Here is a 21717-nt window from a genome sequence, read left to right as displayed (position 1 = left end):
TAGAAACGCAGAAGTCACTAGAACGACTATGACAACTATAGTAGATGACGACGATAAATCCGAAGAAAAAACATCTAATGATTCATATTATTATGTCGAATCTAATGATAGTTTTATAGAGAACAAGGTAGCGAATATGATTTTTCCGTAGTATATTCTTTTTAGGTACGAAAGTACTTGAAAAAGTAAATTATTAAATTACAATACTTTCCTTAAATCTACAAATATGTGTAACTTATTGTATAAAAATACAAACAAGCACTTTTAGCTTTAAATTTGTCATCTACAGAAAACAGTATTTGTAATCTTTTTAGTAAAAACAATATATTCTAAATTAATATACACAATTTTCTTCTTCCAGTACATAAAAATATACCTAGACAGCTACAAGAAAGTATCAAACATATCTCTTTCGAATGGCATAAACACTTCACTCGATATACAATACTTTTATTACGTATCTGACGATCCAAAAAAACTGGGCAAAGACAAACGACCTCCAGGCGTCTATATTTTTAGACCTATGGACTTAACTCCGGTTCCTATCATTGATGTAATAGATACTAAAGTGTTTAAAACTGATTTGATGCAAGAAATACATTCTAAATATTCAGAATATGCCTCTTTTGTTCTAAGATTGTATCAGGACAATCCTGTAGTTGAAGTTGATTGGGTTATAGGCCCAGTACCTGATGATGATGAATTAGGCAAAGAAGTATTTATAAGATATACAACAGATTTGGAGAATGCAGGCGTTTTCTATACAGACGCTAATGGAAGGCAAACTATGAAGAGAATAAGGAATAGACGACCCACGTACCAACCTTATAATTTGAACAAGGTGACAGGTACGTACTTAAATATTTTGATACTAGCTTTCCGCCCGCGGCTTCGCCCGCGTTTTCAGAGAAAAACCCGTTCCCGTAGGATTTCCGGGATAAAACCTATCCTATGTCCTTTCTCGGGTATCAAAATATCTCTATACCAAATTTCATGCAAATTGGTTCAGTAGTTAAAGCGTGATTGAGTAACAGACAGACAGACAGAGTTACTTTCGCATTTATAATATTAAGTATGGATAAGCATTACTTATGAAAATGTTTCTTGAACGTTTTTATGCATAAGAAAGACAAATATCGTAAACGTTAACAATTAATATATTTAGTATATTAAATGATTTTAATAAATTCTCTTAATTCTGCTTTCATTAGATAAATAAAGAAAATAATGTAAAAAGCACTTGTTTGCTCCTCGAGTAAACTTTTCCTGGAAAATATTTTATCAACCTAACAATTATAAATTAAATTAATAAATACAATAGTAGAACTTGTCAACAATAATTTTAAAATATGGCCATTACTTGTACATTTCAATCTTATCAAATTATTTACTTTCGTTAATTGTGTTCAGTGATATCTCATTATCAGTTTTAACTACTCGGTTTCAGGTAATTTCTACCCAGTAACCTCAAAAATCTACATTGAAGATACCAAAAAAAATATACGATTTTCAATATTCAATGATCGATCTCAAGCCGGGGCTTCCTTGTTAGATGGTACGATAGACCTTATGGTTCAAAGACGATTATTCACAGATGATGCAGGCGTTCAAAATATTATAAATGATACTATAAATGGTGAAGGAGTTATTATTCGAGGAACACATTATCTATATCTGTCTAAAGCTGATTACAAACCTAATAGAGTGTTTGAAAAGAAACTAGCAAAGGAAATTGAGTTACGACCGGTAGTTCTTGTATCAAATAGTATGGAATATGACGATTGGTTAGATCTTAGAAATGAATTTAAAGGACTGAATAAAAAACTGCCAATAGGAGTACATGTTTTGGGTCTACAGGAATGGAATGATGGTACGATTTTAGTTAGACTTGAGAATTATTTAGAGAAAAGTGATATAGTTAAGAGTGGTGTTAAAAATGTTGTTTTAAAAGATCTGTTGCATAATATAAAGATAGATAGAGTGAAAGAGACAACGCTAGCAGCAAATATGTGGCTCTCTGATTGGCTGCCGCTACAATGGGAGAAAAATGGCAGTTTTTTTAGGAATTTTAATGAATATTATGGAAGTGATAAAGAAGAATATAGTGAAGATGCTTTGAAAGCGATGGATGTAGATTTGAAAAGTGTCAAGTTAACTCCACAGCAAATTAGGACTTTTGTTGTGTGGTATAAGAAAGATAAATCTTGATACTGATGTGAATAAAAATGTGTTAACTTATACGTAGTTTAATTTTTCCTGACACTATTTTAGATTATTATAAATATTATTCATCAAAATCGATTAAGCAGTATTGAAATATAAAAGAGTTATCAATTATACATATATCCTTACTAATATTAGGTACAAAATGCAAAAATGTGTCTGTTTGTAGATATTCGGGAATGATTTAGGGTACTTTTTTCACGTATAAATTATCATCCTCATCATCACACGGGAAGATTATAATGCGTATTTTTAATTACTCCGAAATTTAACAAAAACGAAATTTAACTATTACATTTTTATTTGAAGTCGTATCTATTTTATTGATGGTTTAGGTAATATTTACTAAATTAACTTATATAGTATAGTCCTTTAACATTCAACTCTTAAAATATGTATGGGTTGAATTAACCCATATCAACATGGATCGGGTGTATCAAACCCGGAAAAAAGGAATAGTAAATAAAACAGCAGTATTAACAGTCAATATTTATTTAACATATCTACACATACAAACGCGAAGCTCAAATGGAACACCAAAATTGTTAAACGGACAAAAATATTCACTTATATACTAAATACACATTTAATTTAGAGCCTATTCAGATTAGAGATACCGCTACAGCCGTGGGTAGTGGTATCCCGATGGCACGCGATTATATCTCTTACGTAGTATATTATAAAGACTCTAATCGCGTACTGATCCGAGTACGGTAGGGAACAGCCGATTGGTACGCGATTAGAGTCTCTATAATATACTACGTAAGAGATTTAATCGCGTGCCCATCGGGATACCGCTACCCACGGCGGTAGCGGATACCGCTGTAGTTTGAATAAGCCTTTAATATTATTTCTTCACACATTTTGCAATATTTCTTTGACTTATCCATAAATCTATTATCTAATACATACATATAAGGATCAGGAATTGCTTGTAAAATAGTGCTTTTAGTGCCCCTTTCATAATACATATAGGGTCAACCGGGGCAAATGCAACTATGGGGCTATGGCAACTAGTTATCATAACTAATTTATTAGAGTTGTTGTAATAAATCGCCACCTATGATTCAATAGCTCAACGACTAATAAATCTTACAAGTAATAGATGGTGCCCCTACGATGAAAACTATTTGATTGATAGGCCATTGTGTCAAACCGCTATTTTGAAGTTGGTGTGCGTAAAAACAGGTGTCGAGTTTTGCAGACAAAAAAATTGTTTAGGAGTGATTTTTTGCAGGTGTTTTTGATTGGACGCGATTATCACAAGCCGTTAAGCATATTTCATTTATATTTTTAGTGCGTTAGTTGACTCTATTTTGTGTTATTGATGCAGTTACAATTGCCTCATGAAAATTTCACTGTGGGGTTATTGCAACTGTGAGGTTAGTTACAATAGCCCCTTATATTTTTGTATGAAACTAAAAACACTAGTGATGTGACAGTGTCGATATTTTTATTATGTATCCTTCTTGGTAGTCAAAATATATTTTCTTTATGATTAATTAAAGAAGAACCATCGATTATTTCTTCGATATTATACCCAAAGACGGGTTCATAAGTAAAATTCAAATTAGATAAAGCGTGGTTAAAGAATATAAGTAACTAAAAACGATAGGTAGGATAGTTCTGTGATTGTTCAAGTAATTTTTAGTAAACGGTTGATTAACTAATAAACGTATTTTGTTTGGTTTACGTTTTTAACAATATTTAACACAAAGAATGTTATTTATTCTGACCAAAAACTAAAATTGACTTAGTAGGTAGTACACTGTTATTTTTTTTTTGTTGCGATTTAAAGTGGTAAATCAAAGTAGGTACATGAGTTTTTCCTCTAAATAATGCGGCGCCATCTACGATCGCAACGTTATTGTATAGATAACGTTATTGTATATATATATAGAATAATAAAAATATATCGATGAATAAGTTTTTTGCATTCCCCACACTAATTCTCTAACAAATAGTTGCATTTGCCCCACAATCAGAAAAATAAGATTTTTCCTGAAAACTCGTTCTTGCTACACGGTAATCCAGTTCAAAATCCTATGAATAACATTAAATCTCATAAATATATTCTATATTCGTTGTTTTATATGAAATACAAGAAGAGCTATGGCAGTTAGTTGCATTTACCCCCGACTAGGGGTTAATGTAACTTTTTCTACCAATTTTAGGAAATATTCTCACTACCAGTTATTTATAAGACTACTGTATTGCTTGATTGGTTGAAAATAATCTTGAATAAATACAAAAATCACTAAATGAGTCAAATAAATGACCAAATATAAAAGGAGATAACTGCAACCGATCAAACTTGAAACTTGTTATTTTTTAGTTGCATTTGCCCCGGTTGACCCTACACATGTACATGCAAAATTAATAAAGAAGTTTTGTGTTCCAATTTTCAAAATATGCGGAAATATTTAAAGAAAATTGATCATGTAAAGGCAATTTTTAGGACAAAATTGGTAAGTTGGACGACTTTAATATACTCATAAAATATAGCTTATAATTAAGTCTACTTAAAATTATTCTTTAAACACGATTCAAGCTCAGTTTATTAAAGTTCATTCAAATTCATCAATTGGTAGTTACTTATTATGTTACGTTTTTTTTTTAATTTTGTGTTCTTGCAAAAATAGCTTACCTTTGTAGCTATGCAACTACATTTTGTTATTACTCAAAAATCTTATAAAAATGCAATAAAAAGTGGGAATTTTATTTTTTCATTCTTATTTAACGCCATCTATTTTCAAACTAAGCGAAGCTTGCCTTGTCAGAAATATACGTATATCTAATTTTAATTATAAACACATATACATCATACGAACACACAGACATAATCTACAATAAATGTTTTCATCATTATTTTTTTCAATATTTTAACAATGAATAAAATTATCAATTCCAAGCTACGAAACGAATTCTAGAAGAATTCGTTCTGGGTAAGTCTACAACTTATTATCGATTTCAAAGCTATTTTTAACGAGTATCTAACAATTATTTTATCGATTGGCTTTTGGTTTTTTCTACGCAAATTCAAATTTAAAATAACGAGCATAAAGTATATTTTTTGCGGGAATCTTAGTCTTAACTCTAAGTTAATGTAAACTTACAGATATATTAGAGTTAAATGACAAGGAAGAAAAACTAGATCTGAAAATTATTTATTCTAAATAATTATTATATGTATAGATTTATAAGAGGGTGAGTTATGTATAAATTTGCGATTTATCGCACATTATTAATGCAAAAGAGTTTGATTGTTTTCTTTGAAAAACGTTTTGTGTTGTATAAAGCCGGCTACTCACGTAACTGCCGCAGGGGCAATATTGGAACAATCAGCCCCCCTATGCAAGTGGCTTTCTGTTAGCGTAGCGTTCAATAGAATAGACTACGAATGTATGAGATTGACGTAAGCTGTAGATAACGTTTATTTATTCTATTGAACGCTACGCTAACAGAAAGCCACTTGCATAGGGGGGCTGGGGTGCACGGCTGTTTGAGCAATTTCAGCTGTTCTCTAAATTGTCCATGCTTGCCTATACATCACAATTAAGGAGGCAATAATAATAAATAAATAAATATTTCAGGACAGTTTTCACACACGGTACGATCTGATCCACAGATCTGATCCCATGCTAAGCTTTCGCTTGTGTTATGGAAACCAGATGGCTGATAAACATACATATATGATTTTAAATAAAAACTTATATAGATAATCAACATCCAGACACAGAGCAAACATCTAGTTATGTTCATCACACAAATATTTGCCCCGGGTGGAAATCAAAACCTCTGGCTTGGAAGGCAGGGTCACTACCAACTAAGCCAACCGGTCAGTCTGTCGGTCAGAATTAAGGGTTCAATTCCAATATTGCCCCTGCGGCGTCTAGGTGAGTAGCCGCGTTTAATCCACATAATATGGACGAACGGCGAAAGCGGTCATAATGCTTCGACCAATAGGAAATGAAATTGACTCACCCTCTCAAAATAGGTAACATAAAACGTTACATAAATTTCAAAATAAGGCCACAGGTATCACACAATACATTAAATTTAGAAAAGTAGATAGTGCGTATTTTGCTATCATTCTCTCAATAAAATATTAGCTCTCAAAACGTAAGTTTTATAGGAATATGACTTATCCTATACTAATATTATAAATGCGAAAGTTTGTGAGGATGTGTGTATGTTTGTTACTCTCTCACGCAAATTCTACTGAACCGACTACAATGAAATTTAGCACACATATAGAGGGTAACTTGGATTAACACATAGGATATGTTTTATCCCGGAAATCCCACGGGAACGGGAACTATGCGGGTTTTCCTTTGAAAACGCGGGCGAAGCCGCGGGCGGAAATCTAGTAAGGTATAAAGACCTGTTAATATAAAGAGGTTTTTTGTTTAATGTGTTAAGGGCTTATCTCAGGAACTACGGGTCCGATTTGAAAATTAGTCTAAATAGTGCCTTTTAATTAGGTTAGGTAAGACAATTTTATATCAAATTTTTGAATGTTGTAAATTAGTGAATGATAACAAAATCGGTACTGACACTTAAAGATACCCTAATATTTAAAACACACACATCAATATAATTTATAATTATATTTACATAAATAACTTCAACCAGTCCTTAGAAACAAGAACGGCTAGGGCCTTGTTCTAAGGGCCATGTTCTTAAAGAGGCCCTTTGTTGTTGAAAACTTGGGATACATATTTAATAGATAAGTACTGAACCATATAATTTTTTCAATTAATCCTTTCCATTTTTATATTATTCTAAAAATTGAGTAAGTTACAATAGTTTATATACAGGGTGTCCCACCGTCGGTATACTAAGCTCAAAGGAGTATATAGTTTTGCATATGCTGATTACGTAAAAAATACTTATAAAATTCCAGACGCATTTTTTTTCAAATAGATGAATTCTTAAAACTCTATGTGTACACCCCTAGCAAGCAACCCGCCCCATTTTGCCACCCGCACGTGACCTATCGTTTAAGACACTTAAGATTATTTTTTCATAGAAAAAATCCTCGCATTAGCGAAGGGTAACCTATTAAAAACTCGAATTTCTATTACCCGAATCTTAAAATCCCGAAAACGGTTGTTAGAACTTTTAAAAGACAGATGTAATGAATGACAAATTTTTAAAATTCCTTTTTTAATTTCCCAGATGAATCAATTTCCAGATGCACCAAAACCAGATTTTTAAAAAGTATTTTTTTGTTTCCCGTATTTTCATAATACAGATCTCATTATACCAGATTCTCAAAATACTTTTTTTTGTTTCCCATCGTATCATTTTCCAAATAAACTATTGCCAAATTTTCATAATCTTTTTATTTGGTTCCCATATAATCGTATAACAGATAAACTATTGCCAGATTTTCATAATCTTTTTATTTGATTTCCATACAATGGTGATTATACCTTTACTATCGACTGAAAATAAACATTGTCAGTAAGTAAATTTATTGTTTTACTTGTCCATTACAGACCGGTTTTAGTGTCAAAGTTGACTCAGTAGGTTAGGTTTGAAATACGACCCCCACGCCAGAACCGACTCGCTATTGTTTTACTTGCCCATTACAGAAAGGTTTAAGTGTCAAATTCGACTCAGTAGGTTAGGTTAGGTTTGAACTGTGACCCCCCATGCACGAGCCGAGCGAGCGAAGCGAGCGTGCCGCGGCAGCGGCCGGCGAGTGCCAGAACCGACTCGCTATTGTTTTACTTGCCCATTACAGAAAGGTTTAAGTGTCAAATTCGACTCAGTAGGTTAGGTTAGGTTTGAACTGTGACCCCCCATGCACGAGCCGAGCGAGCGAAGCGAGCGTGCCGCGGCAGCGGCCGGCGAGTGCCAGAACCGACTCGCTATTGTTTTACTTGCCCATTACAGAAAGGTTAAAGTGTTAAAATCTATTCAGAAGGTTAGGTTAGGTTCGTGCTGCGTCCCCCTGGAAGGAAAACGTTTTGCTGGATATCGTTTATTTGAATTTCAAAAATCTGGACATCGTTTGTCTGGATATCAGTTAACTGTATTTCAAAAATTTGTGTTTTAAAAATCTGCCTTTCGTGCATATGGATTACGGTCATCTGGATTTTGTGCATTTAGATTTCGTATGTCTGGAACTCATTCGTCTGGATTGTAAAACGTCGTACAAATAAAGAAATGGGCAAATGAAATTCGGAGTTGCGATTATATGGCAAACAAAACTTCGAAATTTTAAAATTCGGGGTTATGAAAAAATGTCCAAACGTTTTCTGGATTATGATATTCGGAATATTAAAATTCGAGATTAAGATAGGTAACCTTAGCGAAGCCGTATATGCTGGCTGCGCGAAGCTAGAGAAGAAAACATGGATTTGGGGGAAAAAAAATAGCAATTTTTTTTGACTTAATTTTGTTGTTTCAGTATTTTTTACGCGATCAGTGTATGCAAAACTACAACCCCCTTCGCGCTAAGTATATCAATAGTGGGACAACCTGTATAATATATTAGTTCTAACAAAATAATAAGTTAGTGCTGCATATTATGACATTCTTCACTCAAGATTTCCAATTCCTATAAATTTATTACTAGTATTTAGTACTTACTGTATTTGTAGAAGAAAATTATTGGAAATTAATTCGAAAGACCTTAAAAAAGCAGAATCTATACTAAAAAAAGAAAAAGAAATTCATAAAAAATAAAAAGCAAAAATAAAAAATGAACATTTATTTAAAAATAAGGTTCTATTACATAAAATATTAAGAATAGAAGACAATATCAATTTGTTATGTACATAAATTTTAATTGGTTACATAATATACTATAGATACAACGATATTATCTTAAATAATACAAAAAAAACGCGAATTTAATCAGATAAAGAATCTAGGATATTTGTTTTGTAATATTAAAAATGACCACTCTACCACGGAGTTATTTTAAAGATTACAACCATATAATATTTTGAGTATTATCTAATATACCTACACATGTTTTTTTTTTATGAATTCATAAAAAAAAACATTCCTCTGAAAACTAATAGATACATAATTATTTTATTTATAACTATAAGAAACTTTAAAACATATATTTAAGGCAATACCGCTATATCTATAACTCTAAAACCATTTTTAATCTGTGACTACAAATTATTACTCACAATAATTATTACAAGGAAGAAACAAAAGTTATAAGTTTCTTAATATATTTATTAAACATCATAAAATTCAAAAAAAGGCCGATAAAAGCACCAAATGTAATAAAAAATCTCAATTTAACACCAATATTTGTAAATGCAATATTGGAACGAAGTTCCTTCGAGTTGCGAAAGGGGGCTAGGCGGAAATAAGGCCAAAAGTTGTAACGACACTTTTGACATGACAACGTCTTATAATATTATGTAATTCGATAGAGCCGGCTTGGAGCCGGCTGTACGCACGAAAAAGCATGACTCATGCGGCGTTACCTCGCTCTGAGGCGTTCCATGTAAGGCTTGAAGTGCAAGCGAGAGCGCGGAACGAGCGACAAAGAAGCACAATCGGACGTTGTCACGTTCAACTATCGTCAGTAAACCGACTTTACAGACAACCAATTTTTTTTGCTATAGTTGTAAGCCGTGCGGCGTGCGCGTGTTTCAGCAAGCCAGTTATGTATGTTGTGTTAGGTAACTTCGTTCCATCCGGGCGTCCTTTGACACCTCTTTTTTCATAATATGTTTATATATTTAATAAAATATATACTGGTATAATGGCACTAAACTAACAAATATAACTAATATACATTTAATCTCAATAAATCTATAATTTTAATGTAATCAACGAATAAATTCTAAAATAGGCACCTGATTTTATTTTGAACACCATTTCTTAAGCCTTTATTTTTTAATCTTTCAATATTTTGGCGCGCAGCTTTAAATAAAATGGCGCCAATTAAAAAAAAAATCTGTCAAAAGATGTCACTATATTTTTTTACTATTGTGCTGTTAAAATTACATTAGGTAATTAATTTTACAAAATTAAACATTGCCTATCGTATGACTATTTGCAGAAATATCGAAATTGATTGTTATTAAAGACATTATTTTAATAAACAATTATTAAACACCTTGCGGCCTTACTTATAAAAAGTTAAACAATGGATAAATGTCAACCATTTCCTACCATAGCTGTGTCCTGCTCTTGCTCACATGAAACGTCATTCATAAAAACAAGACAGGTTATTGCAATAACTAATCCATTGCTTAGCGAATGGGTAACATTTTATAAGTAAGACCGATATTATTAAAATACTTTATAGAATTTAATGTCATGTCATCAACAATATTTAGATATATTTTATAAGTGAAATCCCGTGTCCCCTAGTGGGGTAAGGGGCAGATGCATTATGCGTACATTTGTTTCACTGATCGATTTTCTTTAGGGACAAGTAGATGATCCGCCTTCTGTGTCCTGCCAGACCGAGACTTTATCTTCTTCGTCTCCACCGGGAATCGAACCCACCTTCGGTTTTACACTCACGCGTTAACCACTGTACCAAGGAGGCGGATATATTTTATAATATGTGTTTAATAACTTTTCATGTAAACCCGTCCTAATATTTAATTTCTCTCTTAATCATGACTATGAGCTAGCGCGCACGAGCAACTTTGTCTCCGCAACTATTTTGTCTCTCCCATCAATTTGTATGGGGAGTTGCGTCGCTACGTGCGCGCACTTTCATACTAGCCCAGGTGGGAGAGACAAAATAGTTGCGGAGACAAAGTTGCTCGTGCGCGCTAGCTCTAAAAGCTCCAGCAAGAACCAATTAAAAATAATTCACTCAACTTACAATAATATAAACTAAAGCTAAGAAAACAATGACTAATAAAAAATCTCTTATATAATAATAAAGTATATATTTGTCAGGTTTTTGTAATATAATTATTGCATTGAAATTCACAAAGATATTCATAGACAACCAATGATAAGTCACTTCGCGCCTTTTTTGACGTATGTCAAAAGAAAAAAAATGTCATGTCATTGGTAACCATTATTAAAAATATATCTTATTTGAGAAATAAGGTCACCATTATATTGATTTTTTATATGTAAATTTAAGTGTGAAAAGTTTTTTTTTTTATTTAGCGTTTGCTGCGTCTATGGCACAGTTACATCTTGTTAATGGCTGGTTTTTTGGGCATCTGTAATTAAAAATAAAACATGTAAAAACTTACCACAGCTCAGGTTAGTTAAGGTATGTGAAAATAATAATCAGTCAGTCAATTCTAGTTTTGAATGGGAAAAACTTTATGTGATTAGGATTTAATTTTATACCTCAAATAAAAACATTATGGTCTATTTTATTTTCAAATTTGTCTCAACCAAGAATCGAACTTGGGGCATTTAAAAAAGTCCTAAAATTATTGTAGTTATTAGAAATCGAATACAATATCTTACCAATACATAATTCTAGGTCTTGAAGGACCAATTACATATACCACCACCAAAGGGAGCGTCCATAAATTACGTCCCCAAATCAAATTGTTACCTAAAAATACTACCATACCATTCACATAAGCTAATCTACATTTCAACGCCTAATTCTTAGCCCTACCTAATTAGAAATTATTAAATAATATTAAAGATCGGTTTCAGCTCTTGCTGATAATGTCCCTGATAGGCACTGACACTTTTTAAAAAATAAATAAAAATAAAAATCATTTATTGAACAAAGTTCCATACATCAAAATATAGACCCCAGACTCCCAAGCTTTCGCTGTGTTTCAGGAGTCTGTGCCTTCCCGATACAATACATTAGAATAGTTCAATAAAATACATCAGAATAGTAATTAGTTACAAAAGAAAATTGTACTTAAAGTTGACACAACAAAAAAAGAAGTACATTTTTATAAAAAATATCATATTTATTCGTTTATATGTAAATAAACTAAACAGAACATATCAGGAAGAGGGAAAACCGGGCCTTAATTTACGAGCTTATATACTAAAAATACATTTAAAGGAATTTCGTTCATTTAACAACATGACTCAATACATGTATGTTTGTTTGTATCTCTTTCACGGGAAACCCACTGAACGGATTTTTATGATATTTGGCAGGGGTGTAGCTTATGTACCGGATAAACACATAAAATCCATACTAATATTATAAATGCGAAAGTAACTCTGTCTGTCTGTCTGATACTCAATCACGCCTAAACTACTGAACCAATTTGCATGAAATTTGGTATGGAGATATTTTGATACCCGAGAAAGGACATAGGCTACCTTTTATTGCGAAATATGTACCACGGGCGAAGCCGGGGCGGACTTCTAGTAATAAATAAATAATTTCTTAAGACCGAAAACGAATCGCGCGGCACAACAAGTAACTATTATAAAGTACTTAGCAAAGATACAATGAACGAAATTCCTTTTTCTTTACGTAAATTTCACTTATAAGAATAAATTCATCATTTTCATTTCATTTTTTTTCTAACTACTCATGCGTAAATTGTAATTTTGTGTTGATCATTCAAATAGGGCTGTCAACAATGGAAAAATTATCGCAACAAGCAATTTTGACATTCAGTGTGTCTTGTTTTGGTAAAATGTTCAATTTTTATGAATAAACTGTATACTGAATTAGAACTAGCTTTTAGCCTTTTAAATTGTATTTTGTGTTTTATTAAATCTTATTGTTTGAGTTTATTTTTATCACAACGGCTATTATTACTTACCTAATTGAATAAATAAATGTTTGAAATATTAAAAATCAATAAGTATTTAAGAAGTTGACAGCCCTATAAAGTGTAAGATCGTGCAACTACCCTCAACCACAATTCAAAACTCAACTCTATTCCGATCCTTATACGATATATTTTTGCAAAACAAAATCTACATTTTTTTAAACTAGCCACTTTTCATAGAATTCTAATTATACATACGACCATTTTAGCTCAAACTCCTGTTTATTTCTCTCGCATTGAAGTGAGTAAGAGATATCCTATATTTTTAAAAAGCTGCTTATAGAATAATTTTCCTGTTATAAATATGTATTATATTAATCTATTATGAATTTTAGCACTATAAAGAAAATAAAATAAATCCATGTATTAAGAAAACCATTGAATGTTTTTTTAGTGTATTCCTTGCTACTCCATCCCTACTAATATTATAAATGCGAATGTAACTCTGTCTGTCTGTCTGTTACGCTTTCCCGTTTTAACCTCTCAACCGATTTTGATGAAATTTGGCACAGACAATCTTTAGACCCTGAGAAAGAACATAGGCTACCTTTTATCTAAACAACACGCGGGCGAAGCCGCGGCCGGAAGCTAGTTATTTAATCTTGTCTTATATATATAAAATTTTCGTGTCACAATGTTAGTCTGCATACTCCTCCGAAACGGGTGGACCGATTCTCATGAAATTTTCTGTGCATATCGGGTAAGTCTGAGAATCGGCCAACATCTATTTTTCATATGTACCACGGGCGAAGCCGGGGCGGACCGCTAGTAATTATATATGTATTCCTTAATAGGAAATAAGGACAGTAAGTATATAGGTACAATTATATGGCAAACATTTTTTTAGTATTTTTTGTATGTGCAACATTTTTTCACATTTTTTAATATCTTATCGTATTTTGTCTTACACTATTTAATTATCTGTACTAATATTATAAAGAGGAAAGGTTTGTATGTATGGTTTTCACGCATAAACTACTGGACCGATTTTGATGATATTTGGCACAGATAATCTTTAGACTCTGAGAAAGAACATAGGCTACCTTTTATTGCGAAATATGTACCACGGGCGAAGCCGGGGCGGACAGCTAGTTTACTATAATTTATACTTAGTATAGTGACCTCTTGATGGAACTGCATTTTATAGTCGTAATTAATTGTAATAAAAATATAAATTAAGTGGAACTAGTGAATTGTGTGTTTCTATTACTATAAGTATTTACTAATTTTTTCGTATTTGTATGTTCCTATCACATTTTTTGTAATTTTTTCCTATTTATTCGTATCTACAATCTACCACACCACATGCGCATGCTCACCTGAATTCACTTCATACTAACATTGCCACCGTAGAACTCGAAATCGTCGAAGCCCTCCGGCTCGAACGCGCGTATTTGTTCAAACAGCTCACTGTCCATAAAGCTGCTATCCGTTTGCGCTGGTGTGGATGCGCTGAAGTAGCTGTTTGTGTGTTTGTTTGTTTGTTTATAAGTGGAAAATTTGTGTGGGTATATGTGTGTGTGTGTGTGTATGAGATTTGTGTTGGTGGGGGTGTTATTTATTAATGATTTTGATGTGTGTGCATGACATTTGTATTTGTGATTTTGAGTGTGTATATGATATTTTTTGTTTTATATGTGTGGATTGATTTTCGTGTTTTTGTTAATATTTCACATGTGTGAACGTATAATGTGTAATTGGGTGATATTATTGAATTTAATTTTGTTTAAATGTCGAATTGGGCATATTGTTTGTGTGTGTGAATGGAAATGTCAAGTGATTTGTGAGTAAAAAAAATTATTGATGATGAATGTATAGCGTTGTAATTTTGGGATCATTAGGTCATTTATTTTAATATCGATATATTTATGAGTAAAATATTAAAATATTCAGTCATGTTGAATTTCGAATGATAATAAGAATGAGATTTTTTAATAATTTTAAAATAGTTGTTATAATTGACAAAATATTAGTAAAAGTATCATAATTATATTTTTTATTATGGGAATAGATGTGTATGTTTGTGTGTGTAGATCGTAGTCCATCGCAGCGGCAAGTATCGGGAAAGAGAGAAAATGCAACACGTTAGTAAAGACGGTCGTGAAAAATAAAAAAAATAATAATAAATAAACAAAAAATAACTAACATCGCCAAAATGTCACCACAGACTATATAAACAAAAGAACAATCGACTGACATAGAACGAAATGTAAAAAATAAATAAAAAAAACTTTGAAAAGACAAAAACAAATAAATATATTAACGACCGTCTGTGTTGCATTTTCGCGAGGCACTTTTTGAGTTTTACTTTTTGTATAGATATATCTTTAAAATCGGTTTATTATGGTCAGAGTAAGCCCGGCCGTACACGGACTGCTCGAGCAGTTAACGGCTGAGCGACGTACACGGACTGCTCGAGCGGTCGATCGTTGACTGCTCGAGCTGTCGCTACAAACCGTGCAGTTGACGGCTTGAAGCGGTAGCGACTGCTCGAGCAGTGAATTAATGTCTATAGTTCACCGCGTAGTCGCGGCTTCAAGCCGTCGGTCTCAACTGCTTGAAGCGGTCCGTATACGGCCGCCCTTAGACACAAGATTATTACATACAAAAAGCAGACCTCAAAATCAATAAAAGAACATAGTATATTGGAAATCTCACATATATTTTATCATAAATACATCAAAACATCCAAACATACAACACTGTCATGTATATTCTTAATATCTATAGTTTTATAATTAATCTCAACATAGTAATTAATATAGTTATAATATTATAATGTTACGGAAAATTAGAGCCATTTTCATTTACACTGAAATCCAATTTTCATAAAATAAAATATTTTGACAAAATTAATTTCTTCAAAAATCTTTGTTTTTTCATTCAAAATCATTTTCATTTCACCAAAAGTCATATTTTTTTCATTTAATTATGCTCTTAGAATACACAAATTACTCATATTTAATTTCTTATGAGTACTCCATTATAGGTCTCAAACATCAAGTTTAATGCTATTGTGATAAGGTTCAATTTTCAATGCATTTTTTTATATTTTTTAGTACCCTAATTTTCAATGTTTTACTATGTAAAGATACTTATAAAATTACTATTAATAATGTCATGATTGTTTTTAATTCGTGTTTAAATTCGGTATATAATAATTTAATAATTTACATAACTTTTAAAATAAAATGAATTTACTTCACAACAGGAGGTATTATAGATAAGAGTAAAAACATCTTACATTTAATAACATTTTTCATGATTTTTGATTACTTACGAAAGAGATAAAAAATGCCACTATCTATCTCTGTCTATTGATGCAACAAAACACAATATATCTTTAATAGGCTTTTAATTGATGTTATGAAAAATATAGTTGTTAATAAATAAAAATTTGTTTTAATTTCCGCACTAAGTGCGACAGAGACAGATAACCCAACTATATATTCTCTCTCTTTCTAACCTAGGAAAAGAGAGGTTACTATTTGACTCCGTCTATAATACCTATATAGTTCGAAATGATAAAATGCGATAGATATACCAAAAAAAGTAAATAAATATCAATTATTTTTTTTTATTGGCATATTAATATACATTATTTTATTCACACACAAGTTTATAAACTCAAAGGCAAGTCAGTTTAGTCAAATTCTATCGCATTCAATTCATTAACAATTTTGAGCATTTTAAAACAGTAATTTATTTATTAATACATGTATACCAGTTCCACAACTTCTTGATATGTTCTATTTCTTATCTGTCAGTTAACTTGACAAAAACTAAATTTTAAAAGTGGTAGACAGGCTATCAGTAACACTATTCGCGAGTCGCTGTCAGTGTAAAAATGGAATACGAAAAAGTAGTCGATAGGCTATCAGTTACCCTATCAGCAAGTCGTGAAACTGGTTCTTAATGATATAATAGTCACATCCATAAACTCTATGTTTTAATCAAGATAGTAAAATTATTTATTAATTATTTTTTTTCAATAATACGTAATATTTTACAAAGGTTAATATAAATAAGTATTTAAACGTAATATTTAATGGCCCTCTACACATTGGGCAACGTTGGCCCAACAAATGATCGTCGATGTTTGCCGCCATTACGGCGATTATGAATGAACATCTACAATGAAGGTAGATCATAGACATTTAGTCTCTATACTATCGTTATTGCCTCTACTCGCCCAACGCTGCCCATTGTGACGAGGGTTCGTAAAACAGTGGTCGAAATTTGACACGATGAAACACATTCGACAAGCCCGCATTGTACTGCGGGAACACTGCACTCTGATATACGTAAGAATGATCTTTTTGACGTGACAACGTCTTATAATTCAATAGAGCCGGTTGCACGCACGAAAAAACATGACTCATGCGGCGTTACCTCGCTCTGAGGCGTTCCATGTAAGGCTTGAAGTGCAAGCGAGAGCGCGGAACGAGCGACAAAGAAGCACAATCGGACGTTGTCACGTTCAACTATCGTCAGTAAACCGACTTTACAGACAACCAATTTTTTTTGGATTAACATATTATGGATATGTTCACATCTAACAACCCATGTTATTACATTTATATAAAAAAAATCCAATTAAATATATGTAATATGTATATAAATAACTAATTATTTTAACGATAACTAAAAAAGCAAATATTAATATGTCTTAAAATAAACTTGTATTGTAAATAAAAGCCGTAAGGGGGACGGAGCATTTTTTGGAACATAATTTTGGAACCATTGAGTTACTATGTACTAGAGAGGCCATCGCTACTACACTATTTGTAACACGAGTTAGAGTCAATCGTCTCAAACCATTTTTTTGTTACATCGATTGGTTTTAATTGATAAGTTTATTCATATTTTTTTAATAAGATAAACAATATTTATTTGGTACATTCATTGGTTTTAATTGATAAGTAATAATAGGCAGAATATCTAAGTTTATGACTCACTAGCCCGCTTGTTGCACAGATTTTGTTCGTTGTGTCCTCTCTATAATAATACCTCAATGTTTGGAACGAAGTTCTTACCGCACGTTGCGAAAGCGGGCTAGACGGCATTAAGACCAAAAGTTGTAACCACACTTTTTGCTATACCTAGTTATAAGCCGTGCGGTGTGCGCGTGTTTCTCTATCTATCTCTCTCTGATATAAAGCAAGCCAGTTATTTTAGTAACTTCGTTCAATCCGGGTGTCCCTAGACACCTTTAAGTTTTTTTGCATTTTTAGTATGGAAAAATACTGTAATTTCAGTTTTAAGTGCCAATATAATATGAGATCATTTTGATATACATAGCTCTGTCAAAACTATATTATACATACTAATAAAATAAATGCGAAAGTATGTCTGTGAAATTCATATTAATTTCTGAATCTTTGTAACTCAATTTAAATCAAGTTAACGAAAATACTACAATATTTCAATGTTAATAATATTCTAAGAGCGTATACGCACTATGCGGGTAGCCGCATTGCGGGTAGCCGTCCGGCTGACCGCAAGCACAATTATGTACGTAACCGCAGACCGCACAGTGCGCATAGAAATGAATATTACGTACATAATTGTGCTTGCGGTCAGCCGGACGGCTACCCGCAATGCGGTTACCCGCATAATGCGTATACGCTCTTATACATAAAACTTCAAATATAAACACTATTAAAATTCAGAATATGATAAAGAGAAGCACCACATAAGGATAAAAATATACGATTTTAACATAAATGAAATGAATGTGATATAGGCAGAATATATCTATTAAAAATGGGACATTTTGCTGATTTCTTTTTGACGTGACAACGTCTTATAATTCGATAGAGCCGGCTGCACGCACGAAAAAACATGACTCATGCGGCGTTACCTCGCAGCAGCACAGCAAGGGTCTTCACACACGCGGCCTCCGTTAGGAGGCTGCGTGGGGGATGCTGTTCAGGACGATTCGTCCTCTGCAGCAGGTGTATGGCGCCGCCCGCTAATACGGGCGGGTTAATGGGAGGACGAATCGCCCTGTTTGGGAAGAAAAATATTTGTCGATTGGGGCACAGTATAGGAGACTGTGCCCGACTGTTTGAACCTTTTGGATGTTTCCGATGACTCAACCGACCTTGTTCTTTTTCGAGCCCGGCCAGAACTTTTTAGGCCGGGGACGGACGGGGACGGGAGCGACATAAAACCAATGGGTGTGGTGGGAGGCGCCAATTGCGCGTGGGGATAGGCGTAGGAGTGGCTGGGTACGTTGTGTACCGACTGTGAAGGAGTTATGCAGGGTGAGGCGACAGACGGCGCGATAGAGAGCGCCGTCGCAGGCGGGGCTTGCGGGGGTGGGGGCGTTATTTGGGATTGCGCTATTTGCGCGTGGGAGTGGATTTGGTAGGAGGGAATAGTGAGGGGCGCACAAAGTGCGTGGGCGGTAGGTGGCGCTGGAAGCGCGGTATGGGGCGCCGGCATTGTTTGCAATGCCGGTGGTGAGGACGGCGTGTTCGCCTTAGGAGAGGGGGGTGGTAGTAGATCGCGCGGATTTGGACGACGCGACCCGGGAATGGCGCGGTGCGGAGCAATCTCTCGGAGATGGGGATGAGAGGAGGCGTCCGCCCGCGAGAACATATTTTGGGAGAGACGAAGGATAAACTCATCCAGCGTTTCTACACCGAGATCGCTACGTATTAGCTCGTTTCTCACATACCTCGGCGCACCGACGATAGCGCGTATCGGTCAATTAAGGAAAGCTGGCATGTTCACAGTACTCACACTTATGCAATTTCACTTACAGTATGTTCAAAAATAAATGCGACTCTAGTTTCATTTTAGACTTGAATTGTAAAATGGTGCGTTGTAGATAAATATATGCAAATATAATTATGAAAGCTCTCATAATTTACCTGTAAAATTATAATTTAAAAGTAAATCAATTGATGAAGTTAATTATTTTTTCTAATAATAATCAATTGGATAAAAGTATTAGTAATCATTCAATTATCAAATAATAATTAAATTTCAGGTCATAAAAACAATACAAATAACACGTGCGCTTACTCCCAACACACGGATGGTTGTTTTGATAATGATTTAAATAACGGGCGTTTTTTTTAATAATGTGATAACTCTGATTATTAATTAGTAATTTGATTTTTGAAAAAAAAAATGCCGATTTTAGTCAAAATTTATATTTTTCTAACAAGATCCTTATCATCCAAATTTCCACCTTAGTGAGAAAAATTGACATTTCTAATGAAAATGAACAAAAAATTAAATGATTTTATTAAATACTGTAAAATAGTCTATAATTCTTCCATTTACTGTATCACAAAATTCTTCATAGATTTTTAGATATTCGTACTACACCAATTACATCACCCTGTATTTATAAACAATTGCAAAATATGACACATACATAGGCCGGGAGAAACTGACACAAAATTTCGGATCATTTGTAACAGAATGGCGGTTCTACAGAGGTCTTATTACGCAATGACTAAAAGAAAAATGATGGTCAGAACTCAGAACGCTGGTACCGGTGGACTAGTCGCGTGGGCGTTAGTCGAACTCGTCGGATAAATAGCGAAAGTCAAACGATTTGTAACACAAAAATTTTAGAATTCACCGATAGCCCATAAAAAAGATGTAGGCGGTAGTGTCATGCCATACTTTTCCGGTGTAACTTACAGCCCCCCATACCGACGCGATGCGTTGATTAAAAAAAAAAAACAATTCAAACATTTGTACCAGGCTAACTTTTGCACAGGTAATCATCATCGTGCAGACATTTACGAAAATCGCCATGCCATACTTTTCGGACGATTCCAAATGGCCACCATACCGCCGAAAATCTGCAAAAAAAAAATTTTTTTCGCCAAACAATTTGTACCAGTATTGCATTTGGATTTTTGGAGAGTATTTGATAAAATGTGACCATTATTATATTTGCCATACTTCTAGTAGGGGGAAAAAGTGCTGCCATACTTGAAAATTAATTTATTCGTCACGTTTCAAAAATACGACTGTACAATACGTAAAATAATTTTTTACAGTATGGGATCATTATATTCTGTTTGTTTGTATACAATTCTACCTAGAAAAAAATATCGCAGATTGCAAACATGGGGTGGATGATTGTAAGACTTAAGCGAAAACGTAAAAAAAATGAAAAGAATTGGCGATTTGTACCAGTACGGCATTTTTGGAAAGTATGAGGATGATGCAACGTGACCATTATTATATTTGCCATACTTTTAATAGAGGGAAAAATTAGTGCCATACTGCTACAAATCGTTCAAACTACGAATAAAATCTTACAATAAGAAAAAAATCTTATACACATTCGCCACCTCCCACAGGTATGGCATTATCACACTTCTATTTATAATCATTCAGGAGTTGTTGAAAAAAAAATGTAGGGTGGTACAAATCGTTTGGCGAGAAAAAAAAATTCAAAAATTTGCAGATTTTCCGCGGTATGGCGACCATATGGAATCGTCCGAAAAGTATGGCATGGCGATTTTAGTAAATGGCTGCACGACGATGGTTACCTGTCCAAAAGTGAGCCCGGTACAAATGGTTGAATTGTTTTTTTTAAATCAACGCATTCACGTCGGTATGGCGGACTGTAAGTCACATCGTAAAAGTATGGCATGACACTACCGCCTTCATCTTTTTTAAGGGCTATCGGTAAATTCTAAAATTTTTGTGTTACAAATCGTTGGACTTTCGCTATTTATCCGACGAGTGTGACTAACGCCCACGCGACTAGTCCGCCGGTACCAGCGTTCTG

At 33.4% G+C, this 21717-nt stretch overlaps 2 protein-coding genes across 6 annotated transcripts in view; one reads left to right on the top strand and one right to left on the bottom strand.

Annotated features, from left to right (window-relative positions):
* Positions 1–28: 28 nt before the first annotated feature.
* Positions 29–2215, top strand: LOC149895484 (lysosomal alpha-mannosidase-like). Its single transcript, XM_090118781.1, has 3 exons — positions 29–127; positions 362–848; positions 1595–2215. Exons 1-3 carry the CDS (start codon positions 29–31, stop codon positions 2206–2208), a joined length of 1200 nt encoding a protein of 399 aa, XP_089974907.1. The 3' UTR covers positions 2209–2215.
* Positions 2216–8938: 6723 nt separating this feature from the next.
* Stat92E (Signal transducer and transcription activator Stat92E) overlaps positions 8939–21717 on the bottom strand; it is a 45333-nt gene continuing 32554 nt past the window's right edge. For 3 of the 5 annotated variants that reach the window (XM_090118864.1, XM_090118866.1, XM_090118865.1), the window contains 2 exons: positions 14288–14408; positions 8939–11399 (listed from right to left, as the gene is read on the bottom strand). In XM_090118864.1, coding sequence (XP_089974990.1) covers positions 11367–11399; positions 14288–14408 — 154 coding nt within the window. In that variant the 3' untranslated portion in view covers positions 8939–11366. Of the gene's footprint in view, positions 11400–14266; positions 14409–21717 lie in introns of all 5 variants that reach the window. The other 2 variants (XM_090118867.1, XM_090118868.1) reach the window with 1 other exon arrangement.

This window comes from Colias eurytheme, chromosome 31 (assembly GCF_061535395.1).
Source record: "Colias eurytheme isolate Ceu_HAF_F1 chromosome 31, ilColEury1 Martin Lab GWU primary, whole genome shotgun sequence".
Taxonomy (NCBI): domain Eukaryota; kingdom Metazoa; phylum Arthropoda; class Insecta; order Lepidoptera; family Pieridae; genus Colias; species Colias eurytheme.
The sequence above is the reverse complement of the archived record's forward strand: the minus strand, read 5'-3'. Positions and strand labels throughout refer to the sequence as shown.